At 44.7% G+C, this 26,296-nt stretch overlaps 1 protein-coding gene across 1 annotated transcript in view; it reads left to right on the forward strand.

The window, feature by feature from the left end:
* The window catches only part of CNTNAP2 (contactin associated protein 2), a 1,101,400-nt gene that overhangs the window by 1,033,825 nt on the left and 41,279 nt on the right, over positions 1-26,296 (forward strand). Inside the window, exon 21 of the mRNA XM_068156823.1 lies at positions 7,423-7,516. Within this exon, the coding sequence (XP_068012924.1) occupies positions 7,423-7,516 (94 nt within the window). The remainder of the gene's footprint in view (positions 1-7,422; positions 7,517-26,296) is intronic.

The following is a 26,296-nucleotide window of genomic DNA, read 5'->3' on the forward strand; positions in this document are numbered from 1 at the left end:
AGCTGGATACCTTTAAAATCATCAAGTACAACCATTATCTAGCTCTACCAAAGCTGGGCCTAAACCTCAGCACCACATTTCTACCTCTTTTTAAATGCCTCCAGGGATGGGCATTCAACCATCTCCCTGGGGAGTCTGTTCCAGGCATTGGGAACCGTTTCAGTCAAGAAGTTTCTTTTACTATCCAACCTAAACCTCCCCTGGTGCAACTTGAGGCCATTTCCTTTTGTCTTGTCACTAGTCACTAGGGACTCAGCCTAAAGGAAGTCCTAATACCTCCTTTTTGATTCTCACACTCAACTTTCTGCTTCCTTCTACATTACTGTTGTGCTTGGGATGAGCTCCAACACTTGCACCCAACTTTATTTTTCATCTTGGGTTCTTACTTTGTAGGCATTTTTGAGCAGTAAGCTTCCTTTTGTTATGCAATAATGCAGCAGTGATCACAAAAAGCCCTTGTTCAGGATTAGAGAAGCTTTTTAATGCAAGTGCTAAGTCATGGTAATAATGCAGATGAGAAACACTATGTTGGTCATGATGATAACACAACCCCTTCTTTATCCTGCCATGAGTGAAGTCAATAGTGGAGCTGTATGGACTGCAGGCAGTGTGAGATCCAGCCTTGCAGCATTGATATCCCATACCATTTTGAACATTTGTTTTTTAAAGTCCTTTCAGTGTACTCTCAGCAAGGGGTGGCTGACATCCCATCAGGATATGTTGCCATTCCACAGGTCTTGGACAGGCTGGAGAGTTGGGCAGAAGGAATCTCATTAATTTCAGCAAGGGCAAATGTAGAGTCCTACATCTGGAGAGGAATAACCCCCTGCACCAGTGTAGGTGAGGGAATTACTTGCTGGAAGTAGATCTTACAAGAGAGAGCTGGCAGTTCTAGTTGGAAAACAAGTTCAAGATGAGTCACCAGTGTGCTCTTGTGGTATCCTGGGCATTAAGAAATGTGTAACCAGCAGGTCAAGGCAGGTTCTCCCCTCTCTCTGCTCTGCTCTGGTGAGACTGCACCTGGAGTATTGTGTCTGCTTCTAGGCTACTCAGTTCAAAAGAAGGAGGGAACTACTGGAGAGAGGCCAATGGAGGCTACAAAGATGCTGAGGGCACTGGAGCATCTCTGTGAGGAGGAGAGACTGGGAGACTTGGAACTATTTAACCTGGAGACAAGCAGCCTGAAAGGGGATTGTCTCAATGCTGATCAATAGCTAAAGGGTGGGGGGCAAGAAGGTAGGGCCAGACTCTTATCAGTGGTGGCCAGTGACAGGACAAGGAGCAATGGGCACAAACTGGAACACAGGAAGTTCCACCTGAACATAAGGAGTTACTTCTTTGCTGTGAGGATGCTGGAGCCCTGGTGCAGGCTGCCAGAGAGTTTGTGGAGTTGTCTCCTCTGGAGAGATTCCAAACCCACCTGGACATTTTGTGTGCCCACCTGGGCAACCTGCTGTGGGTGACCCTGCTTTAGCAGAGGGATTTGGACTAGATGATCTCCAAAGGTTTCTTCCAGTGGCCACCATGTCATCATTTTTGTGTTCTGCAGTCGCAACAGAGCAGTGGATATGAACTACAGCACAGGAGGCTCCACCTCAACAGGAGAAGGAACTTCTGTGTGAGGGTCCCAGAGCACTGGAGCAGGCTGCCTGGAGAGGTTGTGGAGTCTCCTTCTATGGAGACTTTTAAGGCCCATCTGGATGCATTCCTGTGGGACCTGTAGGTAGCTACAACCACCTACAACTACCTGAAAGGTGGTTGTAGCCAGGAGGGAGTTGGTCTCTTCTCTCTAGCAACCAGCAGCAGAACAAGAGGACACAGTCTCAAGCTGCACCAGGGGAAGTTTAGGCTGGAGGTGAGGAGAAAGTTCTTCACTGAGAGAGTTGTTAGCCATTGGAATGGGCTGCCCAGGGAGGTGGTGGAGTCACTGTCCCTGGAGGTGTTCAAGAGGGGACTGGATGTGGCACTTGGTGCCATGGTTTAGTCATGAGGTCTGTGGTGACAGGTTGGACTTGATGATCTTTGAGGTCCCTTCCAACCTTGGTGATACTGTGATACTGTGATAAAGAGAGACCTTGGGTTTATGGCAATATAGACCCAGAGGCTGGGCAGACAGTACTCAGATGTAGATACAGCCCAGGGTGAATGCACCATGCAGTTGTGTACAAACCTTCTGTAGATCTCATTACATTTCTTTCCTAGGCAAGAGAGGAGGTGCAGGCATTATGTGTGCCCTTAGATTGATACATCTGTTAATCACAACACTCCTGTCAAGATTAGTTTTATTATCTACATGAGCAGTAATTTAAAAGCAGTAGCATTTTCTTCAACTTCTGCTGAAACCTCAGCAACACCAGATAAAGACGGGCTTCCTTGGTGAGACGTGACTTGAGAAATGAAACTGCAACTTCCTCCAAAGCTGCCGTCTCTGCTTTCATCTCTGCAGTGCTCACAGCCACACTGTGTGTTTATATTGAGCTCTGAGGCAAGTAATGAGTTTTTAAAGAAAAGGAGCTGTAATGAAACATCTCCAGGATGATTTAAAAACTGTAATTTAATACAAATTCATTACAGCAACCTCTGTGTATGTAGAGGTTTTATTTCATTTTTGTTAAATAATGTAAGAGATCTATATTATATATATATATATATATATCATTTGGCGCTGGTAATTCCTTTTTTATTCTGTGTCTTATATTAAACTCATAGCCCAGGATGGCACACACAAACTGGAGGCTGCTTGGTTTCAGCTGCTTAGCCTTCAGCACCCACTGGATGGCAATCACGTACAACTTTGGAAAGAGCACAGCTTGCTCCTTTCACTTGCTGGTCTAAAAAAAAAATACACCTTCATAGAATTGTTTTGCTGGAAAAGACCTCTAAGATCATCAAGCTGTCAACCCAACACCACCACGGCCATTAAACCACATCCATGTGTTTCTTGAACATCTCCAGGGATGGTGACTCCACCACCTCCCTGGGCAGCCTGTTCCAATACCTGACCACTCTTACAGTAAAGAAATTTTTCTTAATGTCCAACCTAAACCTCCCCTGGTGCAGCTTGAGGCCATTGCCACTCATTCTATCACCTGATACTAGGGAGAAGAGACTAAAACCCACCTCACTATAGCCTCCTTTCCAGGAGTTGTAGAGAGCAGTGAGGTCTCCCCTGAGCCTCCTCTTCTGCAGGGTGAACAACCCTAGTTCCCTCAGCTGCTCATCACCAGACCTGTTCTCCAGACCCCTCAGCAACTTCATTGCCCTTCTCTGGACCTCCTCAAGCACCTCAATTTCTTTCTTATAGTGAAGGGTTCCAAACTGAACCCGGTACTCAGTGTGTGGCCTCACCAGTGCTGAGCGCAGGGGGCTTATCTAGCCCTGGTTCTGCTGGCCACTCTATTCCTGATCCAGGCTATCATGTTCTTCATCTTAGGCTAAATCCTAGGTTAAATGCCCATTAAATTAAAAAAAACCAAACCACCACCCAACACACTTGTTTGTATTAGGTAATGCCAGATTAGAACAAAGACAAGCAATAAAAGCAAGCAGACAGAAACCTCAATATTCTCTCGCTGTTTGTTGTCTTGTGGATTAGAGAAGGGAGCAGCTCAAAGCTGGCCATGGGACAAGAGGTGCAGAGCTGGCAGTGGAGAAGGAGTTGGCTCCATCATGAATCAGAAAGGCTTGAGCCTACTGATGGTAAAGCCAGGAAATCATAGAGTCATAGAATGCATCGAGTTGGAAGGGACACTCAAAAGTCCTTGGGCAACCTGTTCCAGTGTCTCATCACCCTCACTATAAAGAATTTCTAAATCTACCTTCTTCCACCTTAAAGCTATTCTCCCTTGTTCTGTCATAACAAGCCCTTGTAAAAAGTCCCTCCCCAGCTTTCCTGTAGCCCCCTTCAGGTACTAGAAGGCTGCTGTAAGCTCTGCCCAGAGCCTTCTCTTCTCCAGGCTGAACAGTCCCAGCTCTCCCAGCCTGTCTCCATAAGGTCTAAATTTGGTAAATATCACAACAGTTCTGAGCCATTCCTGTTTGTTTTCTGAAATAGGAAGGGACTATTTTTTTTTCACCTGGTATGCCAGTTGCTCCCACTAATAACAGGTTTGGCACTTCTGATGATGTTGGCTGATGAAATACTGGTTTCCCTTCTACCAGGGAAGCTAATAGCATGCACTTAGCTGGAGTTTGTACTTAGCAGGACCTGCTGTGTTAAGGTGGAGATTTGGTTTGCATTTTAACTCTTTGCATTCTCTTGAGTACACTCTTTCAAAAAGAGCTCTTTGTGATTGGAAAGCATACATTTCAAATTTCAGGTGAAATAAAGAGTTTTGTTCTTTATTAAGAATCTGAGAAAAGCTGTTCAGGATACTCTGAAGAAACTTCTTAGGTTTCAGGAAGATGTAACTAGGTTTTATCCATATATTTAGCTCAAAAGTCTACAATTCAAAATTGGGAGGTAGACTGTAGGCATGCTAATAAACATTCATGACCTAATTTTAAATAGTCAGTGTTGAAAACTTAGTTAGGATCAATTAAAAGTAATTTCTGAGCATGGGTATTTGCAAGACCTCTTCTGTCATCTGCAGAGACCATTTTCCCCAAGGGGAGACCTCACTGGTCCCTACAACTACCTGAAAGGAGGTTGTAGTGAGGCGGGTGTTGGTCTGTTCTCCCTAGTATCATGTGATAGAACAAGAGAAAATAGCTTCACGTTGCACCAGGAGAGATTTAGGTTGGACATTAGGAGAAAATTCTTTCTTGGAAGAGTGGTCAGAAATTGGACCAGGCTGCCCAGGGAAGTTGTGGAGTCACCATCCCTGTAGGTGTTCAAGAAACATGTGGACATGGCATTTTGGGACATGGTTTAGTGGCCACAGTGGTGTTAGGCTGATGGTGATCTTAGAGGTCTTTTCCAAATGAAACAATTCTATTATTCTTGTCAGGGCTTTATGGGACAATACAGGGAAGACAGGACCTCTCAGTATTCCAGGTTACTGGGGGAATTCAGCCCTTCAGTTCTACACTATCTACCATCCATTTACTTTTAACCACTGAACTGAACATGAATAGAATAGAATAGAATAGAATAGAATAGAATAGAATAGAATAGAATAGAATAGAATAGAACAGCATAGCATAGAATAGAACAGCATAGCATAGCATAGCATAGCATAGCATAGCATAGCATAGAATAGAATAGAATAGAATAGAATAGAATAGAATAGAATAGACCAGACCAGACCAGACCAGGTTGGAAGAGACCTTCAAGATCATCACGTCCAACCCACCAACCAATCCAACCCACCTAAACAACTAACCCATGGCACCAAGCACCCCATCAAGTCTTCTCCTGAACACCTCCAATGATGGTGACTCCACCACCTCCCCGGGCAGCCCATTCCAATGGGCAATCACTCTCTCTGTATAGAACTTCTTCCTAACATCCAGCCTAAACCTCCCCTGGTGCAGCCTGAGACTGTGTCCTCTTGTTCTGGTACTGGCTGCCTGGGAGAAAAGACCAATATCTGCTTGTCTACAACCTCCCTTCAGGTCGTTGTAGACAGCAATAAGGTCACCCCTCTTCCCCAGGCTAAGCAACCCCAGCTCCCTCAGCCTCTCCTCATAGGGCTTGTGTTCCAAGCCCCTCACCAACTGCGTTGTCCGTCTCTGGACACGCTCCAGCAAGTCAACATCCTTCCTAAACTGAGGGGCTCAGAACTGGACACAGTACTCGAGGTGTGGCCTAACCAGTGCAGTGTACAGGGGCAGAATGACCTCCCTGCTCCTGCTGGCCACACTGTTCCTGATGCAGGCCAGGATGCCATTGGCCCTCCTGGCTGCCTGGGCACACTGCAGGCTCATGTTCAGCCTACCAGTACCCCCAGGTCCCTCTCTACCTGGCTGCTCTCCAGCCACTCTGACCCCAGCCTGTAGGACTGCATGAAGTATCCTGAAAGTAATCCAAGGAAATAAGATTTTGAAATTTAAAATATGTCCCAAAACATGCATGTCCTTTCCTGGTATGGTCTCTCCAGAATTACTTCTCAATCTGCTATGCCCTCCAAAGTCTTAAATCCCATCCATGAGTTTCTATCCTGTTTTGTGCCAAGGTAAGGCCAGAATAAAATAACCTCTTGTTGTTCTATCCTCTTTAAGCCTGCATAATAAACACACAAAGCTGAGAAAACAAATGACAACAGCAAAGATTACAAATTCACCCCAGTTACCTTTCTGACATGTGAGCGTCAAAACTCTTTTGAGCTGTACTGAACTGTCTTAAAGGTGTTATGACTAAGTGTAGGCAGTTTAATTTATTCTTCTCTCTTCATATTTTTCTGTTAAACAGTTAAAAACCAGGGAAACCCATGCTAAAGTAATGTAGTGATTGTGGGGGACAGTGTAATTCTATCAAGGACAATATTAGTTTCCTGTAGAATAGAGTCTTTAGCTACCTTGATTACTCTGGAGTTTATTAAGGTTTCACTAGGTGTCATCACAGTTAATCTGAACAACAAGGAAATAATAAGCATGAAGTGCAAAAAAATAAAAAAAAAAAAAGAAAAAAGAAAAAAGTCTGTCTTAATAGTTTATGACTTCTTTTAGAGAGAAGAAGAGTGCCTCACACCTGCATTAGTCTCAGATCGTCAGCTGCGGAAATGTAGCTTCAGCAGTACAATAAATTCCAAATGGAAAGCTGATAGGAAATTAATAAGCTGTTACACTGCTGATACTGACAGTGTTGTGACTTTTAGCAGTTATCCTGCAGCACACAGAATCACAGAATTATTGAGGCTGGAAAAGACCTCTAGTCCAGCCCATGCTAGAACAAAGAGATGTCCAATAGACATTTAGTCCAATTGACTGAGAGGGGATCTTATGATGTTTAGAAGTATCTGAAGGGTGGGTGCCAACAAGAAGGGCCCGGTCACTTTTCAAATTGTGTTCTGTGGCAGGACAAGGGCAACAAACACAAACTGGAACACAGAAGGTTTCATCTCAACATGAGGAAAAACCTCTTTAAGTCTAAGGGTGACAGAGCACTGGAACAGGCTGCCCAGAGAGGTTGTGGAGTCTCCTTATCTAGAGACTTTCAAGACCCACATAGATGCGTTCCTGTGTGACCTGCCCTACGTGATCCTGCTTTGGCAGAATCCTTGGACTCGGTGATCTCTAGATGTTACTTCCAACCCCTACCATTCTGTGATTCTATTAGTATAGGCCTTGGGAACAGTGGAGATGTCAGATACAGAAGGAAGGGCATTAGCTGTTGTTGTCCTTTTATCAAAATGGAAACAGAACATACCAGAGAGAGTTGTAAGCAGTGGTGTAAATTCCACAAGGCAGACATAATTCAGTAGCACTTTAAGAAGGTGGATCAGTTCATAAATACTCATCATTTGTTTTCTTTTTGCCCAGCTTGATCACTATCCTCCAACAAGTTACAGCCTGCCAGCAGCATCTGACATTCAGTTCAATTCTCCAAAGGCACTGTTCCTAGGAAAAGTTATAGGTAAGATTTCATTTTATACCCGCTTCTTTTCTTAGCTGTTTTCAGAGAATACTGACAACTGTGAGCACAGGGAATGGTGAATGTGTCTCATGTTTGCAGCAGGATGTTTGACACACGTCATTTGTGAGTAGAAAGCAGTGATGTTGGAGTTCCACGTACAGGGAGGGTTCACCTTGGCACACAGGTTGATGTGCGTGCAAATAACTGATTGTCTAAAGCGTGAAAAAATGTATATGGGTGAGGAGATACTTGCAACATCGTACTTGTGAAGTCTGGTTACCTTCTCAGTGCCAGGTGGAGGGGGAACCATTGAGAGCCCTGCTTCTACAAGGAGATGCTGAAGTCATTTGGAACATTATTGTTCACTGTGAAGTCACCTTGTGTTTTGTGTAATGCCTGTATCCAAGCAGTCAGGCTTTTTATCCCAGCTCATCCTCTTCTGACATAACTATCACCACTCTGGCAAATCTCCCACTTCCTCACAGTGAGGCCCACCAGTGAGGTCCTGTGGAAGTCTGCAACACATACCCCAGCACTCATCTATACATTTTTCTGTTCTATATGTTTTTTCATTCCTTTTAAGGACCTCACCATTATTTCCAGTGCAGCAGCTTCCTGACCAGGTGTAGTGAAGGATGCTTATGGTCAGGATTGTGCCCCAAACATCTGTGTAGGATATATTCCTCTGTGTGTTAACCCTCCTTTGTTCCCCCTCCTTTCTGGAGGCAGCAGGGGGGATCCTGGCGCCACTGAGTCCGGGTAAACAGCCTACCTGGGCGTGGTATCACCCCTGTAGTACAAGAGGCAGGCTATATGTTTGTTTCCCTGGGTGTAGCATACACTTAGGCCATATTTGGTAGGTGTCAGTTCATTGGTTAATCTTTGCGTTAGCAACAGATGCTTATTGGGCCAGTATTCACTGGGGCAAATGGTAAATAGGGGTCGTTTGGTAAATGAGCCCCCCCCACCTCGGTGTTGGATCCTGTGTGTGTGCGTGCCAGTGCTTCAAGAGGCCTCTTGGTCCTTTGCCACTGTCACCCAGCTGCGTGCGGTGCCGTGGACAGCACTCCGTGGGATCAACCGCTGCGTCATCCGTCGTTGTAGGAGAAAACCTGGTAGCCCGTGTGAACCAGCGTTGCTGACCTGCCACTGCCCCCCCTCTGAGCGAGGAACCTTTTGTATCCTGGGAGAGAGCAGCAGAGCCACGTGGTGCGGCCATGCGGCCGGCGCCATTTCCTGTCTCCTTATTACGGCACATTCGTGCCACGTTGTCTGGGCTACAGACATTATTAAGGAAAGACTCCACGAAGTTCTCAGCTTGTGAGTAAGCCAAGCCCTTCTTTACAGAGCTTCAGTTAGGGTAGTGTTTACATTGCTCCGGGTGGAGGGTTGCCGGTCACTGACCAACCCCTCCCCCGCCACTCTCGGACTCAGTTTCGATTATAAGTTCTGTGAATCATTTTCGTTTAAGTGCCCATACATAACATTCTGTAAAGATAGTTCCACTAACCGAATATTGATACCTGTGAAGGGTGACTGTAAATACCCCGTTACAGAGTTTGTACACATATATATAAATAAACTTATATTTCCATTGATGGATCTGCCGCGCATTTCTGAGGGCATATCCACTACACCAGGAACTCAAGGTCCAGTACAGATGAATCTTAAACTGCCTTTGCCTCATTTTTACTTTCCCATTGCTTACTTCTTCCACTACTGACATCGCACTTGAATTTCCAGGGTTGCTCAATTCAGGGATCAATTATTCCCCTGACATCCACAGCTTTTAAGGAGGGCTTTTTCCCTTTTTCAGAGATAAGATGGTACTGATATATTTCCTTTAAGTGCTTTGTATGTGGATGTGGTTGCTTGAACTGCAGTGGAGGGTTTAAGTGTTCTTTGTTTAGGGGAGTAAGGCAGTAAGCTGTGAACCCTTCAAGTGGAAAAGTGATTGACCATATAGCTAATGTGGCTTCTGAAGAGACACTTTTCCATGTATTTCATTAAAATTTGACACATTTTGCTTCTGTGAAATAGGAAACAAAAAGCCTTTCAAGTGGTTGATTAGCAAGACAGATGAACTCTTTCTGCTTCTCTCCAGGTCAGATCCCCAGACAGCACAATCTGATTTTTGGTGAATCTCTGGAAAATGGGTGCATTCCCACCTCACTGTGTGGGATTAGGGCAATGGGACTGAAGCTGACTCTGCCTCAGCCAGGCTGCTGGCCTCTTCATTCATTAATTCCAAGTGAGGAGACAGAGGACTTCAGGTGGAGCGTTCAGCAGCTGGAATGACTATGTAGGCAATAAATGGCCTTTGAGTATTTCTTGCTAGGTGATTGTAAACAAATATAACAGCAGAAGGGTGTTGCTTTGTCCATCTTCCATAATGGATTCATTGTCACTGAGGTGCTGTTTCCTTTGATATGGCTCTGTAATAGTTCATGTGCCTGCAGAAGTACTACCACATGGCAGTACTGCATCCACAGCTCAGCCCTGTAAATAAGCTAAAATCCAACTCAAAAATGGCCCTTTTCTGGCTCTTCTAATCAAGTAAGGCTTTGGAGGAGTCTGAGCAAGGACTGGGAAAGAGAGGGAATAGAGATCAGCATATAAAAAGAGCAAAGATGGCAGCGTAAGCCACAAGTGATGTTCCCCAGGGCTCAGTACTGGGACAGGTTCTGTTTAATATCTTTATCAATGATCTGGAGGAGGGAATTGAGTTAACCCTCAGTAAGTTTGCAGATGACACTAAGATGGGAGGGAATATTGATCTGCTGGACGGTAGGAGGTCTCTACAGAGGGACCTGGACAGGCTGGATTGATGGGCATAGGTCAGTGGGATGAGATTCAACAAGGCGAATTGCTGGATCCTGCACTTGGGTCACAACAACCCAATGAACACTCCAGGCTTGGGGCCGAGTGGCTGGAAACCACCCAGGAAAGAAAGACCTGAGAACATTTATTGACAACCAGCTGAACGTGGGCCAGTGTGTGCCCAACAGCAACAGCCAACAGCATCCTGGCCTGGATCAGCAACAGCATGACCAGCAGGATCAGGGAAGTCATTGTGCCCATGTACTCATTCATCACTGATGAGGCCACACCTTGAGTCCTGCATTCAGTTTTGGAGCCCTCATTTCAAGGACACTGAGATGCTGGAGTGTGTCCAGAGAAGGGCAACAAAGCTGGTGAATGGTCTAGAGAGAACAGGTCTTGTGAGGAGCAGCAGAAGGAACTGGAGTTGTTTAGTCTGGGGAAAAGGAGGCTGAGGAGAGACCTTCTCACTCCCTGAATGGAGGTTGGAGAAAGGTGTGTGTTGGTCTCATCTCCCAAGGAACAAGTGACAGAATGAGAGAAAATGGTGTCAAGTTGTCCCAGGGGAGGTTCAGGCTGGATATTAGAAGAAACTTCTTGACTGGAAGAGTTCTCAAAGACTGGAACAAGGGTGCCCATGGAGGTGGTGGCACTCCTATCCCTGGCAGCATTTAGGTGCTGAGTGGCATAGTTTATCACTAGATGATCTCCAGAGGTCGCTTCCAACCCCCACCATGCTGGAATTCTGTGATTGGCATCATTAGCACTGGCAGATATGGACATAATCTGCAATGAATTTAATGTTAATCAGAGAAATTATTGAACCCAATGCCAGTTTAGAGGTAGGTCTCTGATACTTTGAGGTCCTTTGCTCAGCTCTTAAATTTGGATCCTAGAAGATAATGCAGAGCTGTAAATAGAGAGTGAATCATCCCAATATATTATGAATAATTCTTCTAGCACACATCTTTGACATGCATCTACTTCTATCTCATGATCATAATGAGGTTAGCACCCTACTATATATATCAGCATTGTGGCAGTCAGTGCTCCATAGCTCCACAGCCTGAGTTTGCTCTGTGGCTCTCCTTCATTTTGCAGTGCAGACAATCTCAGTGCAAGGTATTTTGTACTACCTGCTAATGAGCAGAAAATAGCTAGCATGCAGTAAATTAATCCACTTGAGGTTGGGTTGACAGATGGATTTGATGATCTCAGAGGGTTTTTCCAACCTTAATGATTCTATGATTGGAAGATCCTCCCACTAACTTTTGACTCCCATCCTTCAGAATCCCATTCTTTATTTCTCAGCCCCTGTCTCTGACTTTGTAGCTGGTGGCTGTCCTCTCATTTGTTTATTGCATTTTTATGTGTGAAAAGAGTTCACTGATTACTAGTTTTCAATTCTTCTGTCATCATTCAACATCTCCAGAAGGTCAACCACCTGTTTGTTTTTTTTTCTTCATGCTCTTCTAGCATGCACATCAGCCTCTAACAGAACATATATCAGTCTCCTAGTTCCTGAATTATGAACTTTTCCTTTGTGCTTTCAGATGTCATATAAAACACTCTACAGAATATTGTGGAGAAAATAATTCCATTCCAAAGTATGCAACTATTGGATCTGAGGAAAACAAACAAACAAACAACAACAAAAACCCCCACACCAAACAAAACCCCCAAACTGGAATTGTAAAGGCATTGCATGTAGTTGGTGCCATTTTGAACACGGTATCATCAAATGTTAGAGCAGGTCCAGAAGAGGCCACAAAGATGATCAGGGGGCTGGAGTCCCTCCCCTGTGTGAACAGGCTGTAAGAGTTGAGGCTGTTCAGCCTGGAGAGTGGACAGCCTGGGGGGCCCTTATAGTGGCCTTTTGTACCTGAATGGGGCCTACAAGAAAGCTGATGAGGGACTTTTTACAAGGGTTTGTAGTGATAGGACAAGAGAGAATGGATTGAATCTGGAAGAGGGTAGATTTAAACTAGATATTAGGGCAAAATTCCTTGCAGTGAGGGTGGTGAGACATTGGAACAGGTTGCCCAGGGAGGTTGTGGATGCCCCCCTCCCTGAAGGGGCTCAAGGCCAGGTTGAACAGCCTGATTCAGTGGGAGGTGTCCCTGCTCATGTCAGGGTTGGAACTAGATGATCTTTAAGGTTCCTTCCATTCTATGAGTCTATGAGTTTGCACAGCTCTTACTGACATTCAAACTCATGTGATAACATGATTTAAAAGTAATGGAATAAAATGAAAAATGTAGAGTGACCTTTTCCTACATTCTGTATTTTATTAAGGGGGCAAGTCTTAGTTGTACAACCTTAGTTGTACAAGAGAGGAACTATTTCATCTGTGGTGTGTAATGTCAAGTACTAATTTATTTCAAACTCACTCTTTTAAAAATCAAAATGGGGAGCTGAACGTGACATGATCATGAAGAGCATCAGTAAAACCTTCTGTTTGCCCTATGGAATTATAATGGCATAGACAGCAGCATTGGAGAGCTGAGAGAACCTTCAAGGCTTGTGAATCAAAAAACTAAGTGTTGCACTGAAAGCCAAAGGCATACCTGAAGTAGAAAGAGAAAGCATGTTATCATTTTCCTCCAAGTGTATTTGAAGGGAAAAAAAGAAGCAAAACACCACAACTAAGAGATCTTCCCATTTAATAATACAGAAATGGAAAAAAACTTGTCTTTACTAGGCACAAGTCTTGAAATTTTGCATCGTTTTCCCTAACATGGGCAACCTCTGCCCATGGCTCCAGGTAGAGAACATTGAAAAGCGATGTGAATATGCACCCATGTTTTGAGCAGAAATAGCTGTGGAAATATCCATCCTGACCACATTATTTTGGTTGAGGGTGAAGGTTATTTACATGCCATTCCTTGTAAGAATAGGAAAGGCAATGATGTCTAATTCAAAATGCCTTGTTTCATAAATATGTTGGAATAAATATAGTAGCAATATTCCTCTGCTCCCCATCACCACTAAAACATGTCCCAAAGTGCCATATCCACGTTTTTTGAACACCTCCAGGGCTGGTGACTCCACCACCTCCCTAGGAAACATTCTGGTTGAGTAAGGTTACAGTCATGACAGAAAGCTGGTAAAAGCTGTATGAGCCTCCTTTGCCCTGATCTCCATGCTGAAAGGTATACTGGCTACAGGGGTGTTCTTTCTGTGGGGAGAGGTGGTAAGGGATTACCAGCAGAAGAAACTTCAACCAGAAGGAATGTGTAGGAGAGCAGAAAGGAAGAGTGGGGTAAGCAGCTCAGCAGCTACTGCTGATCTGTAGGGACACAGCTGGGTATCTCTCTCATGTCACTTTCCCATCATGGCTACCACAGCACCATCATTCAGTGCCTCTCTGAAGACTGGTTCCCATCTTAAAGGAAACCTGAAATACACGTTGTCCCAACAGAGATGAAGAACTGGCAGAAGACACTCAGGTGGTTCTGATAACTTTTAAGGCTGAGACAGATGGGTTTGCTCAGTCTTGAGAAGAGAAGGCTTCAGGGAGACCTTATTGCCATGTACCAGTACATAAAAGCTGGCTGCCTGGAGGATGGAGGCTTCCTTTTTACAAGAAGTACCATGGAAAAGACAAGACAGAGGAAAATGTTTCACCTTTAGAACAGTTAAGACATTGGAATCATCTCTGAAGAGAAAGCAGTGGATTCCCCTAGACTGGACACATTTAAGACTCAGCTTGACTGGGTACTGGGCCATCTCATTTCAACTAGACTATTACCCAGAAAGGTTGGACCAGATGATCCTTGGGGTCCCTTCCAACCTGGCATTCTATGATTCTCTTTTAGAGGATTTAGTACTTCAGTTAATTTCAACACACAGGTTGCAAGGAGCAACACTAAGATTTCCTAGCACAGAAATTCTCACACATGCAACTGTCCTTGGAGTACCTGAGTCTCCCCACATAATTCAGTTTTGCCAGATTTCTAAGAAGAACTATGACAGAGGTGTATTGACAACAGCCATCTTCTCCTCCCCACCTCAACCTACCAATCCACATCACCCAGAGGCTTGAACCAACCACCTGATTTTTAATATCTCAAATTAAAGTGGTTGTTCTAAGTGTTTGAATATTGTGATGTGAAAAGATCTGAAAGCAGTAGCATTACTTTCATAAAACCCATGACCAAAGCAAACAAAAACAAACAAAAAACCAACCCAATAAAACAGCAAAAAACCCAAACCTAACAAAACAACAACAATAAGAAACCCCAAACGACAGAGGCAAAGTAGAACAACAGAATTAATGATATACATGATGAAAATACTTGAAATAGGAAAGAAGGAAGCAACTGAAACATGAATGAAAAGGATGTGGGAAAACAGTGGTGAATAAGGAGGTTGGGGAGAAAACACTGAATGGGAAACCACAATCGATAGATGGTGACCTGTATCACTCAAATCAGCATCAAATACTTGAACAGAAACCTCTTGAGGCATATGGTGCCAAACATGTCGTAAAACACCAAAAGCTTTACTCCAGAAAAGCCATCCAGTTCTATTTAAAATCTGCATTTCTTAAGCTGACCTCCCAAAAGACCTCTGCTCATTTTATGAAGAGCTTTTTTCTTTAATTCTTCAGGTCATGGAGTTCTTTTTTCTCATACTTGTTCTCTGGTGTCGCCTTACTCATACCGCAAAGGATTCAGCACCTTGGTACAGCAAAGATTTGGCTTCTTTGCTCTAATGGTTTAATATGTGTGTATTTTGTAAGTAAAACTTCCTCTCTGATAGAGATTGATTCTTCTATGGCTTTTTTTAATATAAATATCTATAAGCTAAGCACAAAATTCAAATGCAATGATGCCAAGCAGACTGTAGAAGGAAACCTATTTCTTCCTAGAATGGGTGCATGTGCTGGCATACTAAAGACCTCTGCTTCTTTATCAATTCAAATACCATTTTTCACTTTCCAGTTGAATCTTAGCTGAATATTCTTCCATTCTGGAGATTTTACAGTTCATGCATTTCTGTATATAGTAATTAAATACCTAATTTTCTAGCTGAGTCTCGGATTTAGATCTAATATTTTTCCAGCTTGTTCAATATTACCCTTTTGCTTGGAAAGAATGGATTTATTCCTTGAAGAAGAGAACCATGCCTTAAATATTAATCTTTTTAAAAGACAATCTGATTTTAACTACATTTTCTTCTCTTTGGTATAACACCATAATTAATCCTTTATCCCATTTTACCCTCGGTGCATTGTTTTAGAAATCCAAAGGGCATTAACCCAAGAGAAAAATAAAATCTCAAATCATCAGGAAATAAATCTCTTAGTGACATGGAGCTGTGGCATCTCTGTTCTTGTCCTGAGACTTCAGGCACTCCAGATGAAGTACCAAACTATTATTAGAATATGCTCAGTCTTCACACTCTGGTGTGACAACAAGAGGCATTTCTGTTCCTTGAATTCTCTCTGGGCAGTTGGGAAGTGGTTGGAAAGATATTTGTACTTCCAGGATTGTTGTTTTCAGTCATAGACAGAAGGAAAGACTGCAGTGGTTTGGAAGGGACCTCTAGAGTGCAACCTCCCGGCAGGAAGTGAGGACATCCCAGAGATATGGTAGAGGCCCCATCCCTGAAGACATTCAAGGTCAAACTTGATAGGACCCTGAGCAACCTGTTAACTCTTATTGGAGATTCTGTGATTTTATGAACCCCAACCAGATCAGGTTTCTCAGACCTGACCTTGAACATCTCCAGGGATGGGGTCTCCACCTCCCCTGGCAACCTGCTCCAGTGTTTCACCACCCACATAGCAAAGAACTTCTTCCATTTATTACTTTTCCCATTGCTTCTGCTATTAGACAAAAGATTCATTTGTTCTTCATCTGCTACATGATTTTTTTTTTTTTTGGTGAAATATCCATACTGAAAGCTTCTTGTATTTGCCCAGACCCTTGTGCTGCTGTAGGACTGCTGATCATGGGGCTGGTTTTGAGTCCTGGCAAATGCTGCTCTTGGGTTAGGCTGTGAGACATCGTCTAACCACTGTTCGGCGATGCTTCACAAACTGAGCAGTGCTGGACATCAGAGACTGCTTCCCAGGTTGTGTCCCCTACATATTCATCTGCTGGTTTTACTTCTCTGCTTCCCTGATGTAAACCTGGAGTGTGTCCCATCCAAGCCTCCCTGGTTACAGCTTTGCTATGCACAGGATGTTTGGGAGATTTTTATAGAATCATAGAATCATTTCAGTTGGAAAAGAGCTTTAAGATCATCAAGTCCAACCATTATCTAATTCCCAAGTCTGGGGGTGAATCATGTCCCTCAGCCCCACATTTCTGCATCATCTAAGCACCTCCAGGGATAGCGATTCAACCACCTTCCTGGGCATCCTGTTCCAGTGTTTGAAAATCCTTTTAGTGAAGATGTTTCTTCTAATACCCAGCCTAAACCTCCCCTGGAGCAACTTGAGGCCATTTCCTCTCATCCTGTCACTTGTTACTAGGGAGAAAAGACCAGTACTGACCTCATTCCAACCTCCTTTCATGGAGTTGTAGAGAGCAAGGTCTCCCCACAGCAGCCTCTTCTCCAGAGTAAACACCCCCAGTTTCCTCAGCTGCTCCTCACCAGACCTGTTCTCCAGACCCTTCACCAGCTTCATTTGCCTTTCTCTGGACATGCTGCAACACTTCAAGGTCTTTCTTGAAGTGAGGGCCCCAAAACTTAACCCAAACCTCAAGGTGTAGCCTCCTCAATTCTAAGTCCAGGGGGACAATTACTCACCTGGTTCTGTTGGCCACACTATTCTTGATACATGCCAGGATGCTGTTGGCTTTCTTGGCCACCTGGGCACATGCTGGCTCCTGTTTAGCAGACTACCAATCAACACCTTCAGGGCTTTCTCTACTGGGTAGCTTTCCAGCCAACCAAGTAAGCAATAGAGATTGGTGTAATAAGCTGGTTAGAAACATGTGTTGATGTTCCAGTACCATGAAGGAAGTGCCAAAAAAGATTATCCAAAGCACAGCCATACTGCTCACCTTCAGATACTTGATGTGAAAACAAAACATGCTTCTGGAACTGAAGCTCAAGATCAGGTGATGACAGGGTACTCATCATTTAATAATGACAGAAGAATTTAGTAAAATGAGTAAGCACTTGTGGTGAGTCCCAAAAATAACTCCACTCCTTTCAATTAGTGCAGCCATCAGCCTAAATATAGGTTTCAGAGGGAGTGAGGGGGAACCTTGCTAGATAACATCACAAAAGTCTGATGTTTGTGCTGAAGCATAACTTAACAGAATCGTGCAAATTAGAGCAAGAAACATAAAATCACACAATATAATCCTGGGCCTGGACCTTTTGCAATAACTTGTTTGCTCACTCCTGTGGAATCACACTTAACTCCTTGAAAGCAGTGGGTCCAGCAGGAGTAGGGAAGTGTTTGTGCCCCTGTACTCAGCCTTGATGAGGTCACAACTGGAGTATTGCATTCAGTTCTGGGCACCACAGTACAACAAAGACATTGAGGTCCTGGAGCATGTCCAGAGAAGAGCACTGAGGCTGTTGAGGGGTTTGGAGGGCATGTTGTACAAGGAATAGCTGCAGGATCTGGGATTTTTTAGTCTGGAGAAGAGGGAGTTGAGAGGAGATTGGAGTGATTGGTCTCTTTCCCCAAGAAACTAGTAATAGGATGAGAGGAAATGTGCTCAAGTTGTGGCAGGGGAGGTTTAGGTTGGATATTAGGAAAAAAATGGTTTATTGGAAGAGAGGTCAGACACTGGAACAGTGTCTGAACAGGCTGCCCAGAGAGGTGGTGGAGTCACCTTCCCTGGATGTGTTCAAGAAGCATCTAGATGTGGCACAGTGGGATGTAGTTTAGTGGTCATGGTAGTGAGGTTATGGTTGGACTCCTTGATCTTTTCCAACCTTCATGATTCCATGATTCTGTAACACAGAAAAGGGCTGACTAATGCAGAAGTTCCTCCCTCCCAACTGTGTTCTGCAGGACAGGTTTTTAAAGAGAGTGGATAACTGAGAGAGCTAACACAGTTCCTTTTGTCGCTGTAATGTGACGGCTGTCTCTGTAAATTGCATTCCTGTCCAGGCCTGCCTGCAGTTATTGTTCACATGGTCTTTCAGATAACACACTGATGATATGCAGGGCTGCCCACCAGCCTGAACAGCAACAGAGAACTGCTACTGTAGTTCCTAATGCCAATCTCAGACCCAACTGTCAGAGGTTACACTTCCTTTAAGACAACAGTCCCATAGAATCATACAATTGTTTCATTTGGGAAAGAACTTGAAGATCATTGAGTCAAACTACTATCCGACTCTAATAAGTCTGATGCTAAACCACGTCCATCGGCACCACATCTCTGCCTCTTCGAAACACCTCCAAGGATGGGGATCCAACCACCTCCCTGGGGAGCCTGTTCCAGTCTTTGTGAGCTCTTTTAGTCCAGAAGTTTCTTGTAATATTCTAATATTTTCTCCAGACTGAACAACCCCAGTTCCCTCAGCTGCTCCTCACCATGCCTGTTCTCCAGACCCTTCACCAGCTTCATTGCTCTTTCTGGACCTGCTCAGTCAGCTCAATGTCCATCTTAGTGAGAGGCCCCAAACTGAACTCAGTTTAGTTTTATGATACAAGTATAAAATCTTCTGTGTGTGTAACCTTGCTCTCAGATACAACCTCAGATACAAACTGTTCTTAAACATCCACTACTATCCGTGGATTTCATCCTGTCCCTCCTCCCTCTTGCTGCCTTTCCTTATTTGCCTCAACTTGGAGCAGTTGGGCTTTTGAAAGCACAGACATCACATATTGAGCATAATCAGGTTATGATTGTTGGTCCCTAGGCAACCACCATCCTCCAGGCCAGTGATTAAATTACCTTTATTCCTCGTAATGAAGTCCAAAGTAATTACCTGATGTATGGTACAGATGTACACTCTGGACCTCATGGCAGTGCAATTTTTAGGGAAAAAAAAGTAATTTTTTTCAATAATCATAGAATGATAGAATTGCTTTGGTTGGAAGAGACCTCTAAGATCATCAAGTCCAACTGTCAGCCCAACAGCCCCGTGGACATTAAACCATGTCCCAGAGTGCCATGTCCACCGATTTGAACAGCTCCAGGGATAGTGACTCCACCACCTCCCTGGGCAGCCTGTTCCAATGCCTGACCACTTTTTTAGGAAAGACATTTTTCCTAATATTTAACCTCAGTCTTCCCTGACACAATTTCAGGCCATTTCCTCTCTATCGCCTGATGCCAGGAATGACACTTTACTACTGGCTGCATGGAATCCCTGCACAAGCATCCCAAACCTAAGTCTCTACGTAAGGAGAACGAGGGGACACAGTCTCAAGCTGCGCCAGGGAAAGTTTAGGCTTGAGGTGAGGAGAAAGTTCTTCACCAAGAGAGTCATTTGTTGTTGGAATGTGCTGCCCAGGGAGGTGGTGGAGTCACTATCCCTGAGGGTGTTCAAGAGGTGATTGGATGTGGCACTTGGTGCCATGGTCTAGTCATGCGGTCTGTGGTGACAGGTTGGACTCGATGATCCTCGAGGTGTCTTCCAACCTTAGTGATACTGTGATACTGTGAGGGGATGTTTTCCACACACAGCAGATCTGCCTCTCATCCCCTTTTCTTGAACCTCATTAGCACACATTAGGACACCTACAAGTAAGATCATGCTGGTTTGAGCTACTCACCATCACAAATCTACCAGTGATGTGCTCCTTCTCTACCATCTATCCCAAGCTGTCCTCAGCATTCTGTAGCCAGAAATTAGCATTCCTCTCGAGCAAATTGTCTCTCAAGAATGCAATTATAAGTGAGAATTTTCCATTCCCTTTGTTTATATCTCAGATTTAGAGCTTACAGCAATTAAAAATTGATTCTGGCAGGCTCTTTTCCTGCTAAATTAGTATTTTATGCTTCCAAGAGGTGGAATAAATACCCTGCACAGAGTTCTGTCCCTCTGCAGCTAAGCTGCTTCCATTTCTTGTGCCAACTCATTTCAATGTAGCCTGAATATCTCTACATTGCAGACTGTAGTGCTGAGAGCTCTCTAGTGAACTCTGAGTGCCATTGTGGATAGTACCAAGCTATATGGTCCAGGTGACACACTGGAGTGAAGGGATGCCATCCAGAGGGACTTGGCCAGGCTCGAGGACTGGAGAAAACTCAGCGTCACTCCAGTCTTGAAAAGGGCAAGAAAGAGGATCTGGGAAATTACAGAGCAGTCAACTTCACTTCTATCCCTTGAAAGCTGATGGAGCAGCTCACTCTGCAGATCATCTTTAAGCATGTGGAGGAAAAGACAGAAAAAAAAACAACAAAGAAACAAACACCCCCCTTCCCCCCCCACTAAGAATATGTAAGTAGTTCTGTGTCTCTAGGAGAGGACAAACTACTGCTTTCTTTATGGAGTGTATCTAAAAATGACTCTGCCCAGCCTGTTGCAGAGATGGTAATTCTGGCTGGCTGTTTCTCTGGCAGCCAGAATTGCATGATTCAGCAGTGATGTTGTGTAAGTTTTGCTCTTCTGTGGACAATATAGAAATGTCCAGGATGGGGACAGGATCCTGAAATTGTGAGTTGAATTGATGTATCTAAATGTGATACCATGGGAGCCAGGTAAAGATCTTAGGTGAGGTCCTGCTCATGAGTACCATCATCTCTTGTTTGACTTTTAGAGTGAAAGTTTATAGGTCTTGTGATCTGAGACTCTGGTCCCACATTTCCCCCTTCCTGGTTCTTCTGAGATCAGTTATTCCAATTGTGACACACTTCTGGTAAAATGCTACATATTTTGCTTTACTCAGCCACTTCTGGCTGGAGAAGAAGCTGAGCAGACCCATATACTGAGCACCTGGCCAATGCATTATGCATTTTGTTGGCTGCTGTGATACTTTTGGTCTGAGTCAGGGCTGGCAGCTTCCTTCCCCTGAAGCCATGTAGCATCTGCATCCAGACTGGTGCCACAAATGCCAGTAGCAGCAAGATGAACTGCAGCTAGCAATGGCTGAGACCAGTCATCCCTCACCAGCTGTAGCCTCCCTTATGGTTGACTCTTCAATCCCCAAATTCTATCTGCTCCTTCTGCCTTCCTCCCCTCCTGTCCAGCACAAGGGACCCTCTCTTCATTTGACAGCATGGGTGATAGAGCAGGGATGAAAAGATGAGATAGTACAGCTGGGAGAGGAGAATGAACCAGGAGGCATTTGCCAGTCTGAAGAGAAGAGAGAAAGGATGACATCCTAACAGATGAATATTTTGTTGGTAACTAGCTATTTAACTCCCTTTTCTCAGTGCCCTGTAGGCAGGCTGCTAAGTCTCCTCCATCCTTTCACCTTCAAACCAAGCAAGTGAAGCCTTCTCAGTTAATTTCAGCTGTTTAACACTATTCTGTACAGGGTCTTTTTTGGTTTTCCTCACCCTTTTGTGTGAGTAAATTTAAAATATTTAAATTCATCAAATACCAGAATAACCTTCAGATCCCTTTGCCCTAAGAATGGTGGCTTCAGCTCTTGATGCTGAGTGGCATCTTCTTGAAAGACAATTTGAAAGCTCTAATTCTCCTTAAGAGCCAAAACCAAAACCAAACAAAACAAAACCAACCAAACAAACAAACAACAAAAAAACCCAAACAGAATCCCAGCATGGTGGGGGTTAGAAGGGACCTCTTGAAGATCACCTAGTCCAACTGCACCTTGAGTACTGTGTCCAGTTCTGGACCCCTCAGTTTAAGAAGGACATCGAGACACTTGAACGTGTCCAGAGAAGGGCAACAAGGCTGGGAAGAGGCCTTGAGCACAAGCCCTATGAGGAGAGACTGAGGTAGCTGGGGTTGTTTAGCCTGGAGAAGAGGAGGCTCAGGGGTGACCTCATTGCCCTCTACAGCTACCTGAAAGGTGGTTGTAGCCAGGAAGGGGTTGGTCTCTTCTCCCAGGCAACCAGCACCAGAACAAGGGGACAATAGCTCAAGCTGCACCAGGGAAGGTTTAGACTGGAGGTGAGGAGAAAGTTCTTCACGGAGCGAGTCGTTCGTCATTGGAATGTGCTGCCCAGGGAGGTGGCTGAGTCCCCGTCCCTGGAGGTGTTCAAGAGGAGATTGGACGTGGCACTTGGTGCCATGGTCTAGTCATGAGGTCTGTGGTGACAGGTTGGACTTGATGATCCTCGAAGTCTCTTCCAACCTTAGTGATACTGTGAATCCTCCTACTAGAACAGGGTCACCTGCTGAGCAACATCTTCTAGAAAGACCCAGCAGTATGCCTGGGGTCCCTTCCAACCCGATGCAATCTGTAAATCTATGAATCAGGTCCCCCACCCACTGCCGCTCCCCCGCTAGATCCATTCCGTGTTTTGCCGTTTCCACTCCGGTCCGCCGCAAGGCAGGTGGAGGTGTGGGGGTGAAGGCTCCGTTCCGTGGTACTCCGTTCCGCGTCTTGCCGCCCGCCGCCGCTGAGCCGTGCGGGCCGCCGCTGCCGGCGCGTGGATAGAGCGGAGCGCAGGGTCCGGGGACAGCGCGGAGCGGGGCCGGGAGCGCCGCAGGTAGCGTGGGGCACGGCTGACGGGGGCCAGCGACGGGGGCGGTACGGAAGGCCTGCGGGGCGCCCCAGCAGGGCTCTGGGGCACTGGGGATGAGCTGATGGCAGTGCTCAGCGGCTCTGCCCTGGGCAGGGCAGGGGAGGGAGCACCGCTGCCTGATGCCCCAGTGCCACCGATGCCCGCGGTGTAGTGGAGTCACCATCCCTGGAGGTGTTTAAAAGAAGCGTGGATGTGGTGCTGAGGGACGTGGTTCAGTGGCAGTGGCTTAGCACAGTAGTGGTGGGATTATGAGCTCTAGACAAGCGCTTGGACTTCATGATCTCAAAGGTCTCTTCCAACCTCAACAGTTATATGATCCTAGGTCTTCTAGCAGAACGAAGCTGCGACGGGTGTTGTGAGTCTGCTGTTTGGGGGTCACTAACCTTGTGTTGATATGCTTCGAGCTCTGCGGTGCGGTTTAAGCGGGTGGAGTTGGTGGGTGGGGAGAGAGATGCATCTTAGAGGGAGGAAGCCTTGTTTAAATCAGCTGGTGCTGCGAGCCACCTGCAAGTTTTTGCGTGGTTTTATCTGAACTGGGTGTAAAAGGAGCAGTTGGTCAGCAGTCATGCTGGGAATGTCTGCTTCCTGATCCAGCTAGCCTGGCACAGCTTCATCGACTGCCAGAGGGAATTAGAAAAGCAAATGACAGTATTTCTTGTTAGTGGAGCATCTTAATGTTCATTTTGAATGCATTCCTATGCTAGAGCAAGCATAAGGTGCTATAATTCTGATGTATTAATTTCTGTTGCAGCTTGAGCAAAGGTTCCCCTGTGTGTCCCCCTAAGAAATCCATTAGGTTTGAGGTTAGAAATACCCAGAGCTCTCTATCTTTCAATATTTAGGTGGGAGCACTTGCTGCAGCTTGATAACAAAGCCTGCATATGGCATTGTCCCTACAGATGCTGCTAATATTGTTCAGTGCTTGGATATTACAATAATGATAATGATAAAGGATGTTGTTATTTCACATATTGGTAGTGTTAATATAGACCTCCTGGAAGTGTTCAATTTACACCATCTAATGAGATGTAAAGGTAGTCAGTGAATAAGTCCTGGCACGTTGTCTGCTTCTGTCCTTCCATCATCCCTCTCCACCCAGCCCGGTGGCTGTTTGTCAAGGTGTCTGTCATTACCTGCTGAATAAGACTTTAGATCAGCAAGTCATAGAAACTGCAAAAATAAGCACACTAAGGATGCCTGGCATGTCATATTCCACATCTGAGCTGGAAAGCAACAAAAGTCCCAATAAAGGTGCATCTGAAACCTGAAACTGGCAGGACTGGGAAAGAAAGTATGCTCCCTTGCTGGATCTCATGGAGGGAAATGTGTTGGCTGGCATCAAACCACACCTCTTTCTTTCATCCCCAGTGAATTTGTTAAACAAGGGAGAGGTTTTGGCTGCCAGATGACGGTGTAATGCTTTTACATTTCATTTCTTATGCAATCATGATTTCCACTGCCTAAGGGTGGAGAGGGTCTTCTGCAGGTCTTTGCAGGTCTTCTGCGGGTCTTCACCCCTCTAAAGTGTGTGAAAGCTTCTTTTAAACCAAAGAAAGAGCTCTCTTTCTCGGTGATTTCACTGGTCCACACAAATTCTGATACAGTACAGCCCTAACAATGGTGGAGGTGTACAGTGCTCTCCACCACCAGTGGAGAGACTTAATTACCTAGCCAGGCTGCAGCCTTAAAATGAGCTGCAGGAGGAGGTCATTTGTCCTTGAGTGAGTAGTTCAGCACTGGAACTCACTGGCATGGGAGGCTGTGGGGGCTCATAACCACTAAGGGTTTCTGAAAAGATTTGATGCATTTGTGGGAGATAGCTCTGCTGGTAGCTAAATATAAAAGGCAAGATGCAAACTTCATCTCAGAAAGGTTTCCCATGTTTATGGGAAGATGAGGAGGTATTCTGGGAGAGGATCATTTTATGTGCTCACAGTACTTGTGAATCATCTACCAGTCACCTTCTTTTTGGGAGAACAATGAACTAGAGAAGTCATTGATCTAGCTAATGTGGCTGCTAAATTTTTATGATAATTTGAGATTGTGCATTGAATAGCAATACTTTCAGAAGTGAAGGTGTTTCACAGAAGCATGTTCCAGCAGAGAAATACAAAAGAGTCCTTCACATGTGTGTACTTGCAACAGAGAAAAGAAGAAAAAGCCTTGAGCCATTCGTGGATCAACCCCATCACTGACTTTGAGGTGTAACAGAGACAGTTCAGATATAAATTGTTCAGTTTCAAAATGTGAAGCACACAATACAGGGAAGAGAAAAAAAAATACATAAAATAAATTGCTGCTAAGAAATGAAATTGATTCTTTCCCCCTGCACTGTCCTACAGCATTTTCCCAGTCATTCAACTAATGGTGGTTTTCAGTGCTAGGGCTGGGTTGGTATTGTCTGTAGAAGTGATGGATGTTTTGAGCAGAGGTAAAAATAAATTCCAAATGAAGAAGTGAAGCAAACAGGGTAAAATGCTGGAGGACAAAAGACCTGCCTTCTCATCCTTGCTGGCATTCTCCTTTTCTTCTGCTTGATATTTTCAGGCTTTTGATAATTGGATTAAAATTTCCACTGCTTAAAATGGTTGCTGCTAGTTTACAATGTGGCAGCATGCACATCTTCTGAAATATGTCAGTTCCCCCTAAACTTTCATTTATATGTGCAATTGCATTGAAATCCAGCACTGTAGGTGTAACAATTAGGGGCTTCTTTTCAATTAAATAAGATTATGTAGGACTGATGAAGTTTTACCTTTCTATGGTATGATTCTAAAATCATTCAGCAGTTTGAGCTGGAAGGGACTTTAAAGATCGTCTTGTTCTAACCTCCTGCCATGGACAGGGACACCTTCCATTCAACCAGGTTGCTTAAGGCCCCACCCAACCTGCCTTTGAACGCTTCCAGGCTTGGAACCCCCCACAACTTCTCTGGGCAACCTCTTCCAGTGCCTCACCACCCCCATGGGGAAGAACATCTTCCTAAAGCCTAATCTAAATCCAGCTTCTTCCAGTTTGCAGCCAGTACCTCTTGTTCTTGTCACTCCATCTTTGTCAAAAGTCCTCCAGCTCTTCTGTAGCCCCTTCCAATACCGGAAGGCTGGTAGAAGGTCTTCTTGTTTATTATCTTTGTGATATTAACATCCCTAAAGGTGGATTCTTACCAAACAGATTGCAGACCTTCACCTTTTTAACTGCAAACCAAAACTTTTCAGAATGCTAACTGAATATAAGCCATTAAGGTATGTGAATCAAAATGATCTTACTGAAAAATCATTTGCCAGTTTTAGGAGCATATCATGAATCTTCAAAAGGTTATTTTTAGTTGCATACCATGAATCTTCAAAAGGTTATTCTGGCTTTTTCACTGCTT

Source organism: Melanerpes formicivorus, unplaced genomic scaffold, assembly GCF_026170545.1.
Source record: "Melanerpes formicivorus ecotype bairdi unplaced genomic scaffold, bMelFor1.0.p_v2 SCAF_35, whole genome shotgun sequence".
In the NCBI taxonomy this organism is placed as follows: domain Eukaryota; kingdom Metazoa; phylum Chordata; class Aves; order Piciformes; family Picidae; genus Melanerpes; species Melanerpes formicivorus.